Source organism: Somniosus microcephalus, chromosome 9, assembly GCF_052327205.1.
Source record: "Somniosus microcephalus isolate GS21.2 chromosome 9, FLI_Smic_1.0, whole genome shotgun sequence".
NCBI classification, from domain to species: Eukaryota; Metazoa; Chordata; class Chondrichthyes; order Squaliformes; family Somniosidae; genus Somniosus; species Somniosus microcephalus.
In genome coordinates this window covers 28,893,607-28,912,198 of record NC_140995.1, presented here as the reverse complement: position 1 = coordinate 28,912,198, position 18,592 = coordinate 28,893,607, and the positions used below count along the sequence as shown (strand labels likewise).

General features: G+C 44.3%; 1 protein-coding gene across 1 annotated transcript in view; it reads right to left on the bottom strand.

The window, feature by feature from the left end:
* Positions 1-18,592, bottom strand: part of csmd1b (CUB and Sushi multiple domains 1b) — a 1,295,488-nt gene that overhangs the window by 163,231 nt on the left and 1,113,665 nt on the right. Inside the window, exons 46-48 of the mRNA XM_085996460.1 lie at positions 14,838-15,032; positions 6,871-7,044; positions 4,639-4,812 (exon numbers count right to left, since the gene is read on the bottom strand). Coding sequence (XP_085852586.1) covers positions 4,639-4,812; positions 6,871-7,044; positions 14,838-15,032 — 543 coding nt within the window. The remainder of the gene's footprint in view (positions 1-4,638; positions 4,813-6,870; positions 7,045-14,837; positions 15,033-18,592) is intronic.

Genomic DNA, 18,592 nt, shown 5'->3' with positions numbered 1-18,592 from the left:
CAGAATCTTTTTAAACGTCTGGATGGACGGACTTATTTTTCCACGTTTTAAATAGGTTTCCCTGTTATTTTACATTTTAAGAATTATGTTAAGCATGCTCAACTCTTAACAGAATGAGATCTATGTAATGTTTTGTCAGAGTACATTAAAAGGGAAGAATTCTGTTCACTAAACCATTGTCAGTATAAAAGTAACCTGTCTAAAGCAATCCTGCCTAATCATACCAGTTTGGAAATGAGTACAAAAAGGCCAATCAAAAACCCATTCACTGTTTACACCATATGCATGGAGAAGATTAACACTGAGCTAAAATCTTTCACTAATAGCATGTTATACACCTTGGAAGGAGCTTTTCAAACAATGATTTAAAAGTGTTGCTTTGATGTCCAAGAACAATCAAATATAAACCTTCTTTTCAGAATATTGGTATCTTCAAAGGCAATATTAAGCCTCAAGAGTGGGAGACAACCAGAGAGTCACATTAAGGGAGGCTAAAAGGTAATGCGCAACACCATGAGAAACCAACTAGTATTTTAAAAATAGTAACTTCTAAAATATACAGTAAACAATGAAACATACTCAAAAATTATATTTTGAAAGTGCACCTTCAAACAAGTTTTTTATGATCAGCAAACATGGGGGTGTAACTTATATATCAATGCAACCTAGTTTTTTTTTAAACCAACTATCCAAGATGTGACTTTTGCATTGGTCTAGCTTCCACATCAGCTTTTACAGCAAGACTTTTATTTGTGATTTGATTATTTTACTTTCCTTTCCATCACAAAAATTTAACCAATAAAGCTAGGCTGACACTCCAGTGCAGCGCTGAGGGAGTGCTGCACTGTCGGAGGTGCCGTCTTTCGGATGAGACGTTAAACCGAGGCCCCGTCTGCTCTCTCAGGTGGACTTAAAAGATCCCATGGCGCTATTTCGAAGAAGAGCAGGGGAGTTATCCCCGGTGTCCTGGCCAATATTTACCCCTCAATCAACATAACAAAAACAGATTATCTGGTCATTATCACATTGCTGTTTGTGGGAGCTTGCTGTGCGCAAATTGGCTGCCACGTTTCCCACATTACAACAGTGGACTCCACTTCAAAAAGTACTTCATTGGCTGTAAAGCGCTTTGAGACATCCGGTGGTCGTGAAAGGCGCTATATAAATGCAAGTCTTTCTTTCTTTCTTTAATATTGGGGGTAGTCTTCCACTGCCATTAAACAGCAATGACAGCAGAGTCGGACATGAAACCCAATAAAATACTGAGAGTTAGGCAGAAATCAATTTTTCAGAGAAAGAATGCATTTAGATTGATACAGTGCTTTCTCACAACCGGAGGGTTTCCCAAAGTATTTCACATGCATGGAATCACATGATATTGCACCTTTTGACTATAAATGGATGCAAAATGTAGTCTACGCTGGCTTCTAATTAAATCAACAGAGGTGCAGCTAGACTCTTTCGAAGAGTATCTGTTCAACATGGATTTTGCTACCTTGACTGTATTGACTGGTTTTCTGTGATGCCAATGGTTGGAGAGTGGACCCAGGAATGTCGGTTCCCTCCCAGCACTAGCACTGGGCTTTTAAACAGTCTACTACATTGCATGGGCTGGCACTTTAATCAGTTGAACAGACTCTACCCATGGGCATTTTAAACAGGTGAGCAGCAAACTCTTTAAAGGTGCCAATGGATGGCTTTATAGAATCACAGGGCTGGATTTTCCAACCTCGGCGGGTCCGTGGCTGCCGATGTCTGTGGCATGTGGGGGCCTCACATCTGTCTCCATCCCGGCCTCCAACAAGATTTTACGTTAATAGGGCTTCTTAAACCCGCCCTGCAAGGTCCCCGGCCAATTAAAAGGAAGCGGGTCTGATGACGTCATTTGATGATGCGTCATCAGCCGGTTTCCTTAAAGGGGCCATGTCCAAATTGATCTTGACAGTTGTACTGTCAGTATTCTACAGCATTGAGGTGCTGCAAACACTGACAAGCACTGCACAGAGGTGCACGGCTGCACCCAGGCTCTCGCATGACTCCCTCCATATGCTTATGGAGAGAGTCACAGCACGCAGGGAGGTTCTCTTCCCTTCCAATGGGTGGAAGACACCTCCCCAGGAGACCAATGCAGCCTGGTTGCACATTGCACAGGAGGACACAAGCAGGGATGTCGTCAGGAGGACCAGGCTGCAGTGGCGCAAACTCAGTAGATCTCAGTAGATCACGAAACGTTACTGCAAAGCCACACTCAACCTCATCCTGCTGTGCCACTCATCACATCCCCATCACTCTGCCTTCCCTACCCTACTCGTGCACATCCTTACTCACACCAACTTACCTTGCACCTCCACCCATCCCTCTCTATCTACATTATCACTTCCCCATCTCACTAGCCACCCCTCATCCTAGTCCAATCATACCAACTAACAACACACAAGGGTAGGCACTTGGGTGTTTTAGCCAATGTTCATGTAAACTTTCTGTTAATGTGTTGTCAAGCATTGAAATCCTTATTGTCACCACTTTGTCTTCTTGGACAGATTTGTGTGCACATTTGAAAGTGTCTTAGTAGTTCCAGTGAATGGTGAGACATAACATTCCACCCCCCCCCCCCAATAGTGATGAGTGAGAAAGGAATGGCTTGGACATTGTAGAGATGCTTTATGGTGCTGGTGTGGGGTGGTGCCAACCTGGTGCATCTTGTGGCAGCCAGGGTATACCGTGTTAAGTGAAGCATATCTGGACATGGTGAGGCCATCCCTGGCATCCCGGTCAGCAATGTGCATGGGTGATGATGCCCTCTGTCCTGTGCAGCATCAATTGATTGCGGAGAAGGTTGGTGTGGATGTTGGTGCTGCTGGTGTGCCCGGTGATGCTGGTGTTGGGGCTGATCGTGGTGGGATTCTGAACCAAGGTGAGATTTTTTCAAGGGCACCGATGCTGATGGAATAGGTGAGGTTGAGGTTGAGATGACAGAAGTAATCTGTCAATGTTGAGATAGGTGACAGTGGATAGAGAGATTACTCCAAACACTCCAAAAGTGCTAAAATCTCAAAAGTGGGTTCCAAATCATTAATGCTCCAGCTTCTAAGACTGGGAAGTGAACAGCTGTGAAATGGTAGGTTTTAGACCACTTTTGCAGTTTTCACCTATTCACAGCAATCCAGTCATTGAGAACCCGACATACTTACCTGACATGATAGCCGCTCTCCGGGAACCTCTATGAAAATGGTAAGTACATGGGAAAATGGTTCCTAACTACCTTTTAATAAGCTTCTAACAATCTAAATTGGCTGACCTGCCACTTGGTGTCGGGTCTGTTCAGGGATGTCAGACCTGACATTTGGGAAACTGACAAGGAGGCGGGTTTACAGTGGGTTACAGACCCGCTGTCAATCTTTGTGATTTTGACAGTGGACCCGCCTCCAAACCCGCACTCTTGAGTGTCGGCAAAATTCAGCCCATAGATTCATAGAAAGGTTACAGCACAGGAGGCCATTCGGCCCATCAAGCCCGTGCCGGCTCTCTGCAAAAGCAGAATGTTAGCTGTATGTTATATTCCTTTAATAAGAAATCAAAAATCTCAACGTTTAAAGAAATAATTGCAAGTACAAAGAAGGGCAGAAGTAACCAAAAATGTAAGTTTCAAGACAATCTATACAGATAGGTAAATAGGCCCCGATTTTAACTCCAGGTGGATTCCCCACTCGGGCCTGAGTTAAAATTACAGTCGGGTCTCAATGATGTCATCGGGCCGCAACATGCATATGTAAAGAAGGACCCCGTTGGATCCGGGTGTGTGTCCTTGCTGCCTGCTCAGGGGAGCAGGTTAAAATTGCAGATGTTGCGATCATGGCGGCTTTCGGGCAGGTAAGAACCAGGGTGATTTTAACTGCCCACCCGCCAGGTTTCTGCTGAGCAAGTAGGGTTAAAATCACCTCCACAATTTCTTAAATTAATTCTTAATTAACCTTTGTTACTGATCTTATCACTCAGAGGCAGCGTGCAGTGGTAAGGGCAGCTAGTCTGGTTCTAATACCACAGAAATCTATATTTCAAAAGTCAGAAATGTCAGCGTGAATCGGGCTGCACAAGTCCATTGAAGAAAAGAAAAGTTGGTGCAGTGTAAAACGGGCTGTCAATTCATGTTACGCTATATCCAAAGACCAATTTCACCCCCAGGATTTGATTCCAACTTTAATTTTAACTTTGAGCGATAGTATAAAGGGGTTGCTTTTGGATCGGACATTCGTTGTGTACCCCATCTGATTTTCTTCTCAAGAATGGAAAGCAAAATTGGGCAGGGGTGTACAATGGGTGGTCAATCTTATATCGCCCGTTTTACACCATCGCCGAAAGTTAAAGTAACCCCCATGACTTACGAGCTAATCGACTGTTAAACCAGTTGAGAGGCACAAAATGAGAATTAATTTGGCGCTCCTAATTAACAAGGTTTCTGACAGTAAGGCTAATAAAGTCCTATGAACACTCACTCGGTAGAAAAATGAACCAATTAGCATCTCTATTTCATTGTCATAAAAACAACAGCAGAACAGAAAGGCGAACACCCAGGTTTCTAAAAGCAGACAGCATCTCCCAAGAAGTTAACCTTCACCACGCCAAAGGAATGATACTTACGAACACAGACTGCTGGCTGTCCTGACCACTTATGGTCCTGTTGGCAAATTCTCACATAGGAGCCAACAAGACGGAAGCCTGGATTACACTGATAGACAACCGTGTCACGATAGCTAAAACCATCTCCACTGATATGGCCATTTACAATTGGATCCGGAGAGCCGCAGTGACCAGCTAAATTAGGGTGAAGAGAAAGGGAAGCAGATCAGACAGCAGCCGTAGTATTTTAACAACAACAGATAAGCATCATAGATAAAGTGAGCTCTGAGAGCTGCGGGCTAATCCTCAAAGGACATAAACACACAGCAAAATATTGCCTCGAATTCATCAGCTGCAAGTCCAGGTTGAAGATCTGAGGAATAGAAATGCCCCATGACATAGTTAGCCTGGATTTTATCACACATAGTTGGGCACGCTGTGGGTGTCTGGAGTTACAAACTATTGCATTTCTCAAAAAAGCATTGTTATAACTGGATATAAAAGATAGATCGGAAAATATTAAATGGCCCAGAACTTCAGGTCCCCACGGGTGAGTCTGCACTGGGTACTCACCCGTAGGCCCAACGAAAGTGCCGGTTTCGTGCATGCGCTGCGCATACGTGGGAAACCGGAACTTCCATTCCCTTAAAGGAAGGGGTTCACAGGTTGAACGCGTGTGCCGGAGAGGCAGCGCGTGCGCCTGGAACTTACGTTTTTTTTGCAGGTTTCTCCGGGAGGGTAAGTCTCCAGGAGTTACACTTTTAAAAAGCAGTTGCAAGGCCTGCTTTTAACAAGGTAAGTGGTGAATTAAGTAAAATTAAAACATTTTTTCCACAGGTTTATTATTTTTAAATACTTTAAAGAAAGCTAAGTTTATTTTTAGCCCCGTTAGAAAGTGTAATTAATTTTTTCAAAAATTTAATTATTGTTTAAAATAGTTATTTTATGTAATTTATAGTTATTTTAAAAATGTGATTTAAAAAAAAAAATTATTTGAAGTTTTAGTTATGTTTTGGGGCTGATTTGTATTTATGGTTTTGACAGCTCTTCCTGTCAAATTTATGAATGGGCATTCCCTGCTACAATTGGCTCTCCATGGCCCACGTGATCCCAGGGGACGCATCGAACTAACTGCGCCCCTGGGATACGCAAGCACTGCGTGCCGGCAGTTGGAGGAGGCCCAGGATCGGAATCCCACGCGGGCCCACAGCTCAACTGCCGGCGCGCTAGGTAAGTGCAGGTCAGAGGCTTGCACCCGCGGGAAGCCCCCAACCCAAATTTCTGGGCCATTAACTTCTCCCAAAAATGCCAACCTACATAACATCATAAAAAAAAATGTTACTTTAAGATCAGAAGGAATATTTAGTAATGTTATGTCAAATGTGTTTTTACCTTGGAAGAGCCTATAAAACTGTATTTGGAGTCCTCTATTAGAGCGAATCAGCTGAATCATGATCATAAGTGCACGGTATTATGGAGGTCATTTTCTGATTTCATGCCCCTGGCGGGAAGACTCCTGCCTGCAGTACACATTGGAAAGTCATGTGTGTGCTCTGATGATTTCTCACCATTTAAATGATTAGTCAGGGAGTTATGCACCTGAATTTCTGATATGGGCTATCAGTGGGCATGGCTCTCTGCCAGGGGCAAACGTTGGAACATTATGTCTTAGAAAACGTATTAACTAGCTGTAACAAGATGCTAAGGAATGGAAATCTTTTCTATTTTGGTCATCCAATTTTAGAATGAGGCAGTTATAGTGTGGGTTAGGTACAATTTGCTTCAATTATGTAGCTTAACCCCTGTCCCACCCATACCCTACTCTGACAACATCAACTCTTAATGCACCAAGTAAAGTTGGCAATCTTCACACCAGCCATCCTTGTGGCTTCTAGGAGTTATACTGTGAATTTTATGACATCTGTAGTAACGTTTGGCCAGTTTTATCTGAAGAATCCATGCTCAATAGGAAGTGTGTTCAAACTGCCCAAATACAATTAATTTTAGACCCTTACATCCATGACAGAGAAAACACTTCCATCCCATCAATCTGGTCACGAAGCTGGTCGGCCAATATTTAACTCATTGCACTACTTTATTTATCATATTTTATTCTAAACGTGATATTAAATTATACAGACTTTCAATATGAATTAACAGTTTTGCTGCATTTTTCAAGTTGAACACATACTATTGCTGTAAGATGGACTTGATGTACTTCATTTGCAGGTGTCAGTTGTCTACGATACATACCTAGGCATCTGGTTTCCACTCCACTCCACAGTCCATTCACTTGGCACTCTCGAACATGGGATCCAGCCAGCGTGTACCCAGTATTACAAGTAAAGATTGTAGTAGCCCCATATGTCTGTAGTGTCCCAATCTTATTGCCATTTGGAGGGGAGGGGAGATCTCCGCATGAGATAACTGGTAAAAAAAAACCATGTAATTAAGATTAAAGCTCACTAAACATGTTTCAATTTTCTCTAGTTCTTATCTCGTGGTTGTGTGTAACCGGTTCTGGTATAAGGACTGATACGAAAATACTTCACATGAATATTTATTGATCATTTTTTCCCTCTGGGCTAATTTCAATACTGTGGCCAATTGTGATGAGTTGTAGATAATTTCCTTGTTATCGAGTTCAACTGAAGGATTTTCACTCAGGATGTATTTGGGAGTTGGGGAAAGAAACCAATTGAAGAACAAGTTTTCAGAAAACTTTCGACGTTGGACTCTAGCGTATTTCCTTCACATTACTCACCGTATGATTAGTGGCAAGTGTCACATTTTCTTGCACCTTTCTTCCTCTAGAATTTTGGCTTATGTATTTTAGATCACTCTCATAGGTGAGTTCAAACACCTAATGCCTTCAGCAGCACCTTCACTAGCCTTGATATCTAAGTAAGGTTTAGATCACATGCCCAGGATAACAAAGAGAACAACCTTAATGTGAATTATTTTAGCCAGTTGAATGGTCCTATGCTTCCACAGGTTTTCTTTCCTGTATTAGATATACGATAAAGCACCACAATATCATCAGACCTTGTTTTAGATTTAAACTGAAGTCCATTTATTTAACAAACGCTGAACAAGCAAATAACTAACAGTGATACAATACACAATATATTTGCAGCAGAAACTCTTTCAATCTAGCTCGTCAAAAGGAAGACAATAAAAGATTGCAATCTAAATGCCAGGCTATACTTTTGAGATAGCTTTAATAGTGTTTCTTTTCTTCTTGTATTTCTGTGAAAGCTGCCCTAGATCTCTTGGAAGTTCCAAAGTGACTCAATTGCCCCAGAGATTCCAGGATAGTATTGTTTAATTACAGAATTGCGCCATTTTCTTTCCTGAGGAAACTCGGACGCAACTGATTTATGCCAGTTTTACACTGGCACATTGGGGGGAATTTTGCCAGCCCCGGGGAGGCGGATATGGAGGCGGGACTGCCGGAAAATGGCAGAAACTGGGCACGGGTACTGAACCCGCTCCCAACCTGCCTTCGTGCCATCCTCCTGGGAGGCGGGTCCCCGAGTTGCGCAGGGACCCGTCTCCTCGACGCGGGAAGGGGATTACAGCCATTTAACTGCCTGTTAACAGGCAGTTAAGAGACTTATCCCCAATTTACCCCTGCAAGTGCGGGCTTCCCGATGGCTGCAAACCTCGCCAGGGTCAGCGAGGCGAGCGGTGGGTCTGTGGGGGTGAGAGGGATCGAAAAGAGTGCTGTGGAGGTGAGTGATGGGTGCAAGTGTGGAGAGGTATGAGAGATGAGCGTAAAGTGTTAGAAAACATTTACTTACCTTTGTTTCTTCCTGCAGGCTTCAACCCTTGGGGATCCGGAGGTGCCTCATCTCAACCGCAGAGATGACAGAATGGCTGCTGCATTCTCAGATGCAGCAGCCATCTGATTTCTGCTGAGGAAAGAGGTTTGGTGAATCTTCAGTACAAGGGCTCACCTTAGAACAGAGATTGTCAATGTTTGACAGCTTCTCAAAGCTGTCAAACGCTGACAATTCATTTGTCAAAAATTTTTGACAGATGAAACGTCATACGCTGACGTCTTCTGTCACCGGCTTTCCCTTAACTGGCCGGCTAAGCCTGCAGGGCGGGCTTAACAAGGTCAATCAAGGGAAAATAGCGTGGGTTGACCGGACGTCGTTGGGGGCAGGACTAAAACCCGAAAACCAGCAGTCCCGCCCCCAACGCGCCCCATTGACAAAATCCAGCCCATTGCTTTGTGTGAATTTCCTCAATCGTTTGCGCTATTTCCCAGAAACGCTCAACAAAACTCTCTGCCGCTGATTGACAGAGCCTCGTGCAAAAGAGCAGCCCGCACACGTTTCTTGGATTTATGCGAATAACGCGCAGGGGCAGATTTAGGCACAGCATGGCTCGAAGTTACCTGATATCAGCGTAACTGATATTTCTGGAGTTAGTTAGTGACTTTCTTTGTCATTTTTGCATTGAATTTTTCTTAGTGACCTGCTGTCAGTCTCAATGCATTCCAAATTTTTGAAACTACCCCCCTCTCCCCACGCATGCCCTTGTTTTGCATGAGGAGCATCAGAGGCAAGAGGTTCTGAGTGTGAGAGACACGGCAGAAGACAAGCTCCCCACTCACTATTACTCCATGAGCATTTTAGGTTCCACGTAGGGAAATGAGCTCAGCTGGCAATCTCGATGTAAGCTCCCGTCGGCAACACTAAATCCAATGCATCTTTTGGCATCATTTCTGCATGTGCGACGCAGGAAATTCAGGGCCAAAGACTTACATCTCCAATAGTTACAGTTATCGGGGTTCTTTGAGCTTGAATAGCTGCCGACTACATCTGAAAATAATTACTGCCTTAGTCATTGTCATAAATCGCAACTTCTACAAGAAGCAACTCAGGAAGTACTACTGAACGGCCAGCTGAGGGCGCCGTCTGAGGAGTATAAATAGTCAGGCGTGGGCTCAACTTGGCCAGAGACAATCTGGAAACAGGAAGCTAGTGACTACTAACTAGACCTCCATGTTTTGTTATAAGTCGATTAAAGCCTTGCTTTATGTACAACCAAGTGCGTAGCGAGTCTTTATTATGTCAGTCATTACTGAACAAATCACGCAGTCTGTGTTTATTGGAAATTAGCTTGGCTCCTTCCTCAACCTTTGCAGGTACCCGACAAAACCAGCAATATTTGTACCAACAAGTTTCTTACTAGAACTAATTCTTTTTAAACTCCTTGTGAGTGACTGAATTAAAGGAAACTCTACAAAATTAAAGACAGAACTGCTTCATTTTTGTTGCCTATGGGTTTATATAGGTGTGATGAAGTATATGCCTTGATCAGCCCATGTGTTTTACCTGCTTGTATTGTGTGAACCGCCCCCTTTTGTTCCTATTGTGTGTATTGGCTACGCCCCTGTCTTTTGCCATATAAAGGTCTCAAAAGCTGTATGAGTCATTCCTACCAGACGAACCCGATGTGGGAAGACCTGTAATGCTGCAATGTTCTTAGTGATTAAAAGCCTTTAGTTGAATCCTTAAACTCCTTGTCTTTGAGTTATTGAAGGCACATCAATAGGCTTAACCAAAACAAATTCCAGCTGTTTACACTACAAGTGCTAAATTTTAAAAAAAAATAATTAATTGTTTCTTCCAAAATTATTCCAATGACTGAAGCAAATAAAATAAAACACCTGAAACGTTTTTGACTGCGTATGAGCTGTAACACTTTTGACTGTTCTCTAGAGGCAGAGGCAGTAAAGTAGATCATATTTTTTTCAGGCAAGTGTTTGGACATCACAGATGCCATGCTGAGGTCTGCAGGTGTGTGATAGCAATGTAAACATCACAGCACAAGGGGAATTACAAGATGTGACAAACATATGTATCAGCATTTATTGTGTTGTAAATAATGTGTGTTTATCCAGCTTTACAACACTAATGGAAGTTGGCAAGAGTGTGTCAGGAGACCATACATTTCAGGATGAGTAATCAGGTCATCTTATGCAAGGCATGTTTGAAATATCGGCCCGTATTTTCCGATCAGAGGCTTCCCGCGTGCGGAGGCCTCTGATCTGGAAAAAATCTACGAACTTACCTGAGGACTCCCTAGGTCCGGACACTTCCACTCCTGGGCCTCTCCAAACTTGAAATGCGCAGGGCCCATGTATCTTAGGGGCGCATGCAGTTCACAAGCGTCCCTGGGATCATGTGGGCCAGGCCAGCCAATAGCAGAAGGGAATCTCCCTTCATACACTTGACAGATAGATCTGTCAAATATATGAATGGAGATCACCCCAAAAACACTGTAAAACATTAAATCTTTTTTTTTAATCACATTTTTAAAATGAGTTAAAATTAAATATTTTAAACAAAAATTAAACATTTTGAAACAAATAATTAAAGTTTTTTACGGGGCTAAAAATAAACATTTTAAAGTTTTTTAAATTATAAATGAGTGAAAAACTTTTTTTTAAAACTTTTTTCAACTCTTATGCTGGTAAAAGCAGGCCTTACGCATTCTTGACAGATCGGAAATACCGGTTTTCAGCGCATGTGCTTGGCATGCCTGAAACCGGCATTTCCGATGTCCCTACGGGTGAGTACACAGCCCGTACACACCCGTAGGCATCGGAATATCCGGCCCATCGTCTGTGCACACACCCCAGTATGGTGGAACAATGCAGTTTTTGTCCATAGTCTAAAATTCATAACTCTGGTACCACTACTGCATTGCACAGTAGGGTGTTCTGTGCTCATCAAGTTAAGGAAAGTCAGTGTGACTGGAACCCAGTGACAGCTGTGACTGCCAAAACCTCGGACCCCTATCACTGAGAGAGGAGACTTTTATCAAATCAGTCAAATGTACAGAGATGAAAAAGCTCAGCAAGAGATCCTAAATCTGTTTATTGTAAAATGTAAGCATGTCATGGATATGTACATTTATTTACATTTCTGCATCAAAAAGTTATTTTTCCAATTTTCTTCCCTGTTCTCCTAGCCTCCTGTCCCGAAAGGTGCTGACTGCTGCTGGGGCATGGTTCAGAGATTCTCAGGAGTCCTCAGGAACCTCACCCAAGAGACCATTCTCCATGCGGAGCTAAGACAGTGAATGCCAACAAGCTGTTTTGATTGTGGGGCCATCACATCAGAGACTGATCCTTACCTCACTCAGCATCCATATCTACACACTTTCCGGCACGGGTCACTGGATAGTAATCAGGAGCAGGAATCCCAATCCAATTCTCCCCATACTAGCTTATACTGGTGAAATTAATTGTGATGCCCCCAGTGTTACCGAGGCAAATATCAGATAACTTAACATAGAGCAAGGATTAAATTTGGGATCTTCCTGGCCTGTGTGGCTCAGCAACACACCACTTAGTGCACTTACCCATGAAACCACGGAGAGAAAGATTCTTAAACATCCTTGATAGAAGGGAAATTTTAAAAAAGAAGAAAGGAACAGGAGCCTAGAAACAGATGTGTAGGGGGCGGAGCAAGCACTGCACCCGCCTGTTAGCGCTAACTCAGGCAGCACATAATATTCGTAACAGCCTTCTTGGCGAAGTGAAGATGCCTCAGCCATTGCTCCTGAGTAAAGTTAATGGAGGAAAAGCACTCCCTGAATACCCGCTGACATAAATCAGTCATTCATGAAAGAAAGACTTATTAAATAATACTGAGCGGCCTGCGGGTGGCGCTGTCCAGGGAGAGTATAAATACTTGGGCACAGGCCCAGCTTGCGCAGGACATTCTTAACAGGATCTAGCGAAGGACACAACTAGACCTCCATGTTGTAAAACAGTTGATTAATGTTTGTTTAACGCTTAGACCAAGTGCTAGTAGTTTTCTTACGTCACCCGCTGTGGGTGTAAGCCTCCTGCGCAGTTCTCTCCTCCTCCCTCTTCTGGCAGCTGCTCCTGCTCTCTGGTGTCTTCTTTGTGGATCCCCCTCCTCCTCCAGCCCCAAAGGCAGCCCTACCAGTCCACCCATGACTGCCGTCAAACTAGCTATGTGGCGCCAACAACAGGTCAACACCACCAAAATCTTGCTCTCTTCAGACAAATTGAACTTTCCAGAGGGTAAACCACGCCAAGAAATGGCCAGAAGTTAAACAGCAGCCGGAAATAACAAATCTGCAACTAAGTTGTAAGTTCTGCATGATGCCTTTAAGTAGCGCTGGTGAGGGATCCTTCCTGCTGATTAGCGCTACGTGCTGCTGGGTGAGTTCCGCATGTGGAGAGTCAGGCGCTATGGCTTACCAGAATCAGAAACAGGTCCTGTAAGAAGCGCAGGACCTGAATTTAGATAATTGATTCAGCTTTTTACTTTATTCTGTTGGGCAGTCCTGATGTCAGCCGAGTTGCCTACAACAATATGGCGGACATTTCCAGCTCGTAATAAGCATGCGCTTCCTGCCCGCTATAATGGAGGCTAAGGAGGACATTTGTCATCTGAAAAACCGGTGCTCTTCGATCAAATTTCTGGAAGATTTCACTTGCAATGGCAAATCTCTCTTTAGAGGTCGCTTTCATAGAATCATGGGGGGAATTTTAACTAAGCTGGGTTCGGTGGGGGTTTAAATGGGGAATAATTGGAAGAGTGTCGGGAAGCCAGCTCCAACCCGCCAACTTCCGGCTTTTACTCAGGTGGGACAAAGGGCAGGCAGCCAACCTGCTCCCAGGAGATGAGTTGGCACTTTAAATATGATAATGAGGCTGGAAGCCTCGGATTTAACCTGCTTTGCCGGTTTTACTGCGGCCGGCCGTGTTTCCCAGGCTTCGAGAACCCAGGCAAATACAGCGAGGCAAGGACAGCCTCAGGGAGCATTCCTTGTGGGCTGAAAGGAGCAGGAATTCTTCCTCCCAGCTTCCCAAGCTCTTCCACCATCAGCCCCCCACGCCCCCATACAAACACCACCCCCCAAGTGATCGGACCCCCCTCCCGGGGTCAGGAATTGGACCCCCCTCCCGGGGTCAGGGAACGACCCCCCCCCCCCCAGTGATCGGACTACCCCCTGGGGTCAGGGATTGGACCCATCACCTGGGATTGGGGAGGGAACCCCACCAGGGATTGTACCCCCCGGGGTCAGGGATTGAACCTATTTAGTCCAGTGGCCTCTTTTCCAGTGTTCCCTGCCCGACTGGAAGCCACGACTGTCAATCAGACTGACTTCTGGTAGGGAACCTGTCCGTGACGACAGACGCACGCAAACTCCACAGCGTGCAGGGAAACCCGGACTTCCGGGATCCCCGCACGCTACCAGGCCCCCCTCCCCCGCTCCCGGTGGGTCAAAAAGTTAAAATTCCCCCCATAGAATCATACAGCATAGAAGGCGGCCATTCAGCCCATCGTGCCTGTGTTGGCTGTTTGAAACAGCTATCTAATTAGTCCTACACCCCTGCGCTTTCCCCCATAGACCTGCAATATTTTCCTTTTCAAGTCTATACCCAATTCCCCCCCCCCCACATACAAACACCACCCCCCCCCCAGTGATTGGACCCCCCATGATTCCTGACCCCTGGGGATAGTCCGATCACTTGGGGGTCCGATCCCTGACCCCAGGGGATGGGTCCGATCCCGGGGGCGGGGGGGATGGCTGATGGTGAATTATGGAAATCTAATTGAAAGTTATTACTGAATCTGCTTCCACCACCCTCTCAGATAATGTAGTCCAGATCATAACAACTCGCTGTGTAAAAAAAAATTCTCCTTATCACCCCTTCTGCCATTGGAAAGAGTTTCTCCTTATTTACTCTACCAAAACCCTTCATAATTTTGAACACCTCTATTAAATCTCCCCTTAAACCCAAATAATAAACTCAGCTTCTCTAGTCTCTAAACATAACTGAAGTCACTCATCCCCTGTATCATTCTAGTAAATCTCCTCTGCTCCTGCTCAAGGCCTTGACATCCTTTGGCTTTGGCATACGTAAATTGCATGTGTATGAGACATTCATTTAATTCCTGTTTATGCACTGAGCTTATGCCAAGTCATGCATTTTAAATGACGAAAACCTCTAATATCATAACATTAGCAGTTATAGGCTTCACAGAGATCTCAGTTCAATTCACATAAAATAGAAAATCATTGTGACCATGGTAAAGTAACAGTTAAAGCAGGTGGTTGCTTACAAGCGATCATTGATGCCGGTTTTGGCATATATACAGTAGTAATATCCATTTATGCAATAATTTAAGAAAAAAATCAAAAGATCTTGTTCTTACTTTTGCAACTTGCTCTTTCATTGGGTCCGCTCCATGTGCCATTAGCCTGACACTGTATGACCTTGTGGCCCGTTAAGGAATAACCAGGTTTACAGCTCAACATGAATTCGGTTCCATATTCATTCGCTGATCCATGAACAAGCCGCCTGACAACTTCATTTGAAAGAACAGTCTCAATCGCAGGACATGACACAGCTGTGAGGAAGAAAAAAACACAAATAAAAGGTGCTCCATTACTCTTAGGTTCAACGCATATAATTAGCTCTACAAAGTCAAGATTTATGGCGAGATTTTTCGTGGCCATTTTTAAGTCTTGCCATACAAGATGATGATATCAACACATCAATCAGATGGACAGGACAGATCTGAACCAAATTGAAAACCTAAAGGGGTCGAATTAGTCCCATTACAAATTCGAGTCTTCCATAAGATACCTTCTTGGTTCAGTGGAGCCAGTCTGTCACGGCAGCATTCTCAGAAATCCAGACAAGCCTATTTTCTTGTGGGGGTGGGCGTGGAGTGCGTAATTCTTGACCAACTAGGAAATTTGGGATTTAGATTGACTTGTTCTATTAAAAATAGCCCTTAGTTTGACACAGACACAAACTGTCACAATTCACGCCACCGTTCTACACATTCCTTTAATAAGCTCCATGTAATTTGCCCTGAGAGCTGCAACTACAAATATAGGTTAAAAAAATTACAATAACACACACTTTGACATTTACTGATGAGCACCCGATTTCTGATGGAACATGTATGTGATCTCTGCAATTTAGTTGGGAAGGTATTTGTCGTATTGTGCCTGTGACATCTCAACTAACCTCTGAATGTGGTCAGGGGCTTCATGGAATGGTGCATCCAACCAGTCAGCAGAATGCTGGTTAAAATGGCAAAAAGTCCGACTTGCGTTCCTTAGCATAAGTAAACCTGCTCTATAAAATTATAAAATAACTTCACCCATTGCTTGTCAACAGCTCAATGGTTCAATGTACCATAAGGTGTTACTGCACCACATAGACCAGGAACACCCAGGTTCAATTGCTAATGGCTGCTGCATTAAGCGATTTTAGCCATATGGTGGTGGGATGCCAAAATTGGCTTCAGTAGCCAAGGGAGGTGAAATATTGCTCAGAATTTCTACTACCCTTCAATATCCATATGTGTCATCCATTTGGCTGGGTGAGTGCAGCTCCAACAACACTCAAGCAGTTCGACACCATCCAGGACAAAGCAGTCCTATGATTTGATTGAAACCCTATCCACCACCTTAAACATTCACTCCCTCCACCATCGGCACACCGTGTCTACAGTGTGTGCCATCTACAAGATGCACTGAAGCCAAGTCTTCTTCGACAGCACCTCCCAAACCAGCAATCTCCACCACCTAGAAGGACAAGGGCAGCAGGCACATGGGAACACCATCACCTCCAAGTTCTCCTCCAAGTCACACACCATCCTGACTTGGAAATATATCGCCATTACTTCATCGTCACTGGGTCAAAATCCTGGAACTCCCTCCAAAACAGCACTGTGGTGTAGCTTCACCACATGGACTGTAGCGGTTCAAGAAGGCGGCTCACCACCACCTTCTCAAGGGCAATTAGGGATGGGCAATAAATACTGGTCTTGCCAGCGATACCCACATCCCATGAATTAATTTAAAAAATACATATATGGACATTGGGTGGGGAAAGAGTGAAGCTCGGCTAGGAGGCTTTCATAATCAAATGGTGCGCCTACAGTTACTGTAGAGGTTCACACATGAAAAGGAGTAATCGGATGAAGTACAGGAGCAATACAAGTATCCATGGAACCAAAGGCAGAGATGCCCTATGCACAGAGGAAATCCTCCCCCCATAGGTCAAATGACATCACCAAGTTCAGAGTGGAGGAAAAAGAGAGAAATAACAAAAAGTGGCCTACATTATGTCATACAGCATGAGTAAAAAGAATTTCAGCCATATATGCAATCAGATTCTTATTAAATGTTGGGAACATTGGTATCTTAGAAACTGAAACTTGAATTTCACTTTGAATAATGAAAATAAGTGGATTCTTCATCAATACTGACAACATTCACAAGACAATCAGACACTTGTAGAGAAGTACTGAAACCTGATTATAACCCATTCAGACAACACTGACGTGGTTATATCTGTATATGGTTTTTCATGCTATGATTTAACCCAGTCTTTCTTTTGGATATGAGGGGACTGAATATTTATCAAGGAACACTATGCAGAGACCAATTAAAAAAGAAAACCACGATTAAAAAAGATTAAAAAAGGAAATGAACAATGAAATATTCAAGGAATAAAAACCAAGAGACAGCAGCAGGTACAAATACCACATCTTGAGTATTGTGTGCAGTTTTGGTCACCTTATCTGAGGAGGGATGTTCTTGCCATGGAAGCGAAGATTCACCAGGCTGATACCTGGGATGGCAGGAATGACGTATGAGAGATTGGGTCGATTGGGCTTATACTCGCCGGAGTTTAGAAGAATGAGAGGGGATCTCATTGAAACTTATAAAATTCTGACAGGACTGGACAGACTAGATGCAGGAAGGATGTTCCCGATGGTTGGGGAGTCCAGAACCAGGGGTCACAGTCTAAGGATAAGGGGTAAGCCATTTAGGACAGAAATGGGGAGGAATTTCTTCACCCAGAGAGTGGTGAACCTGTGGAATTCTCTACCACAGAAGGCAGTAGAGGCCAATTCATTAAATATATTCAAGAAGGAGTTGGATATATTTCTTAAGGCTAAAGGGATCAAGGGATATGGGGAGAAAGCAGGGACAGGGTACTGAATTTGTATGATCAGCCATGATCTCATTGAATGGCGGAGCAGGCTCGAGGGGCCGAATGGCCTACTCCTGCTCCTATCTTCTATGTTTCTATGTTTAAAGGCAGCAGGGCCAGCCTAGGAGACAGGCCGCTGAAAGGCGAGGTCCTCTGCGAGCTCTGCTGTGGAGCACAGAGATAAGGAATTGAAGGGTCGAGCCATGAGAAGAAAATTGCTGGCCTCACACAAGCAGTCATATAAGGTACTGGAAGGCCTGCCAAGGAGTTTCCGCACTATGGCTGAGAGTGTGGAGGAGTCCGTTTCCAGCCTATGTGGTGTCACCTCGCACGGCATCACCACTCTAAAATCTACCCTGGAAAGTGTGGTCACCTCCAGAGATGCTGTAACCGGGCTTTCACAACGGGAGTCCCTATTTGCGCACTTTGCAAATTTAGTGACAGCTCAGACAGCTGCCCGGCTGACTCTGGCCTCCACATTGGAGACAGATTGGTGAACCACGAGGATAGCGGCTTTCAAGTAGTCACTCATCTTGTGCAGTCTGCTCACCCGCTAATCAGTGGAATTTGTGAGGCCCACCCCCCACAGGGGTGGCAGTGGGGCAATGGGAGCAGCAGGTATTGCCTTCTCTCAGGATGTCAGCATGTTTGCTCCTGCACCAATCCCTCAACCAATACCTGTCATGCTGTTAGAAAGTCAGCTGGACCAGACATCCCAGGCAGCAGTCAAGGTGCCACAAACTACTGCTGGGTCTTCACATGATCGAGCACCCTGAAGTCATCGGCCATGAGCATCTCAAAGTTCCTAATATGAGGAACGGCAGACTTCCACCAGCTTTGCTGAGATCACTATGGGACCAACTCATAGGTGTAGTAGAGTTAGTAAACCTTCTTTAAAGAAAGCCACCATAGATTGATCACCTGGGTGAGAAACGAATGTGAGAGAGGCAA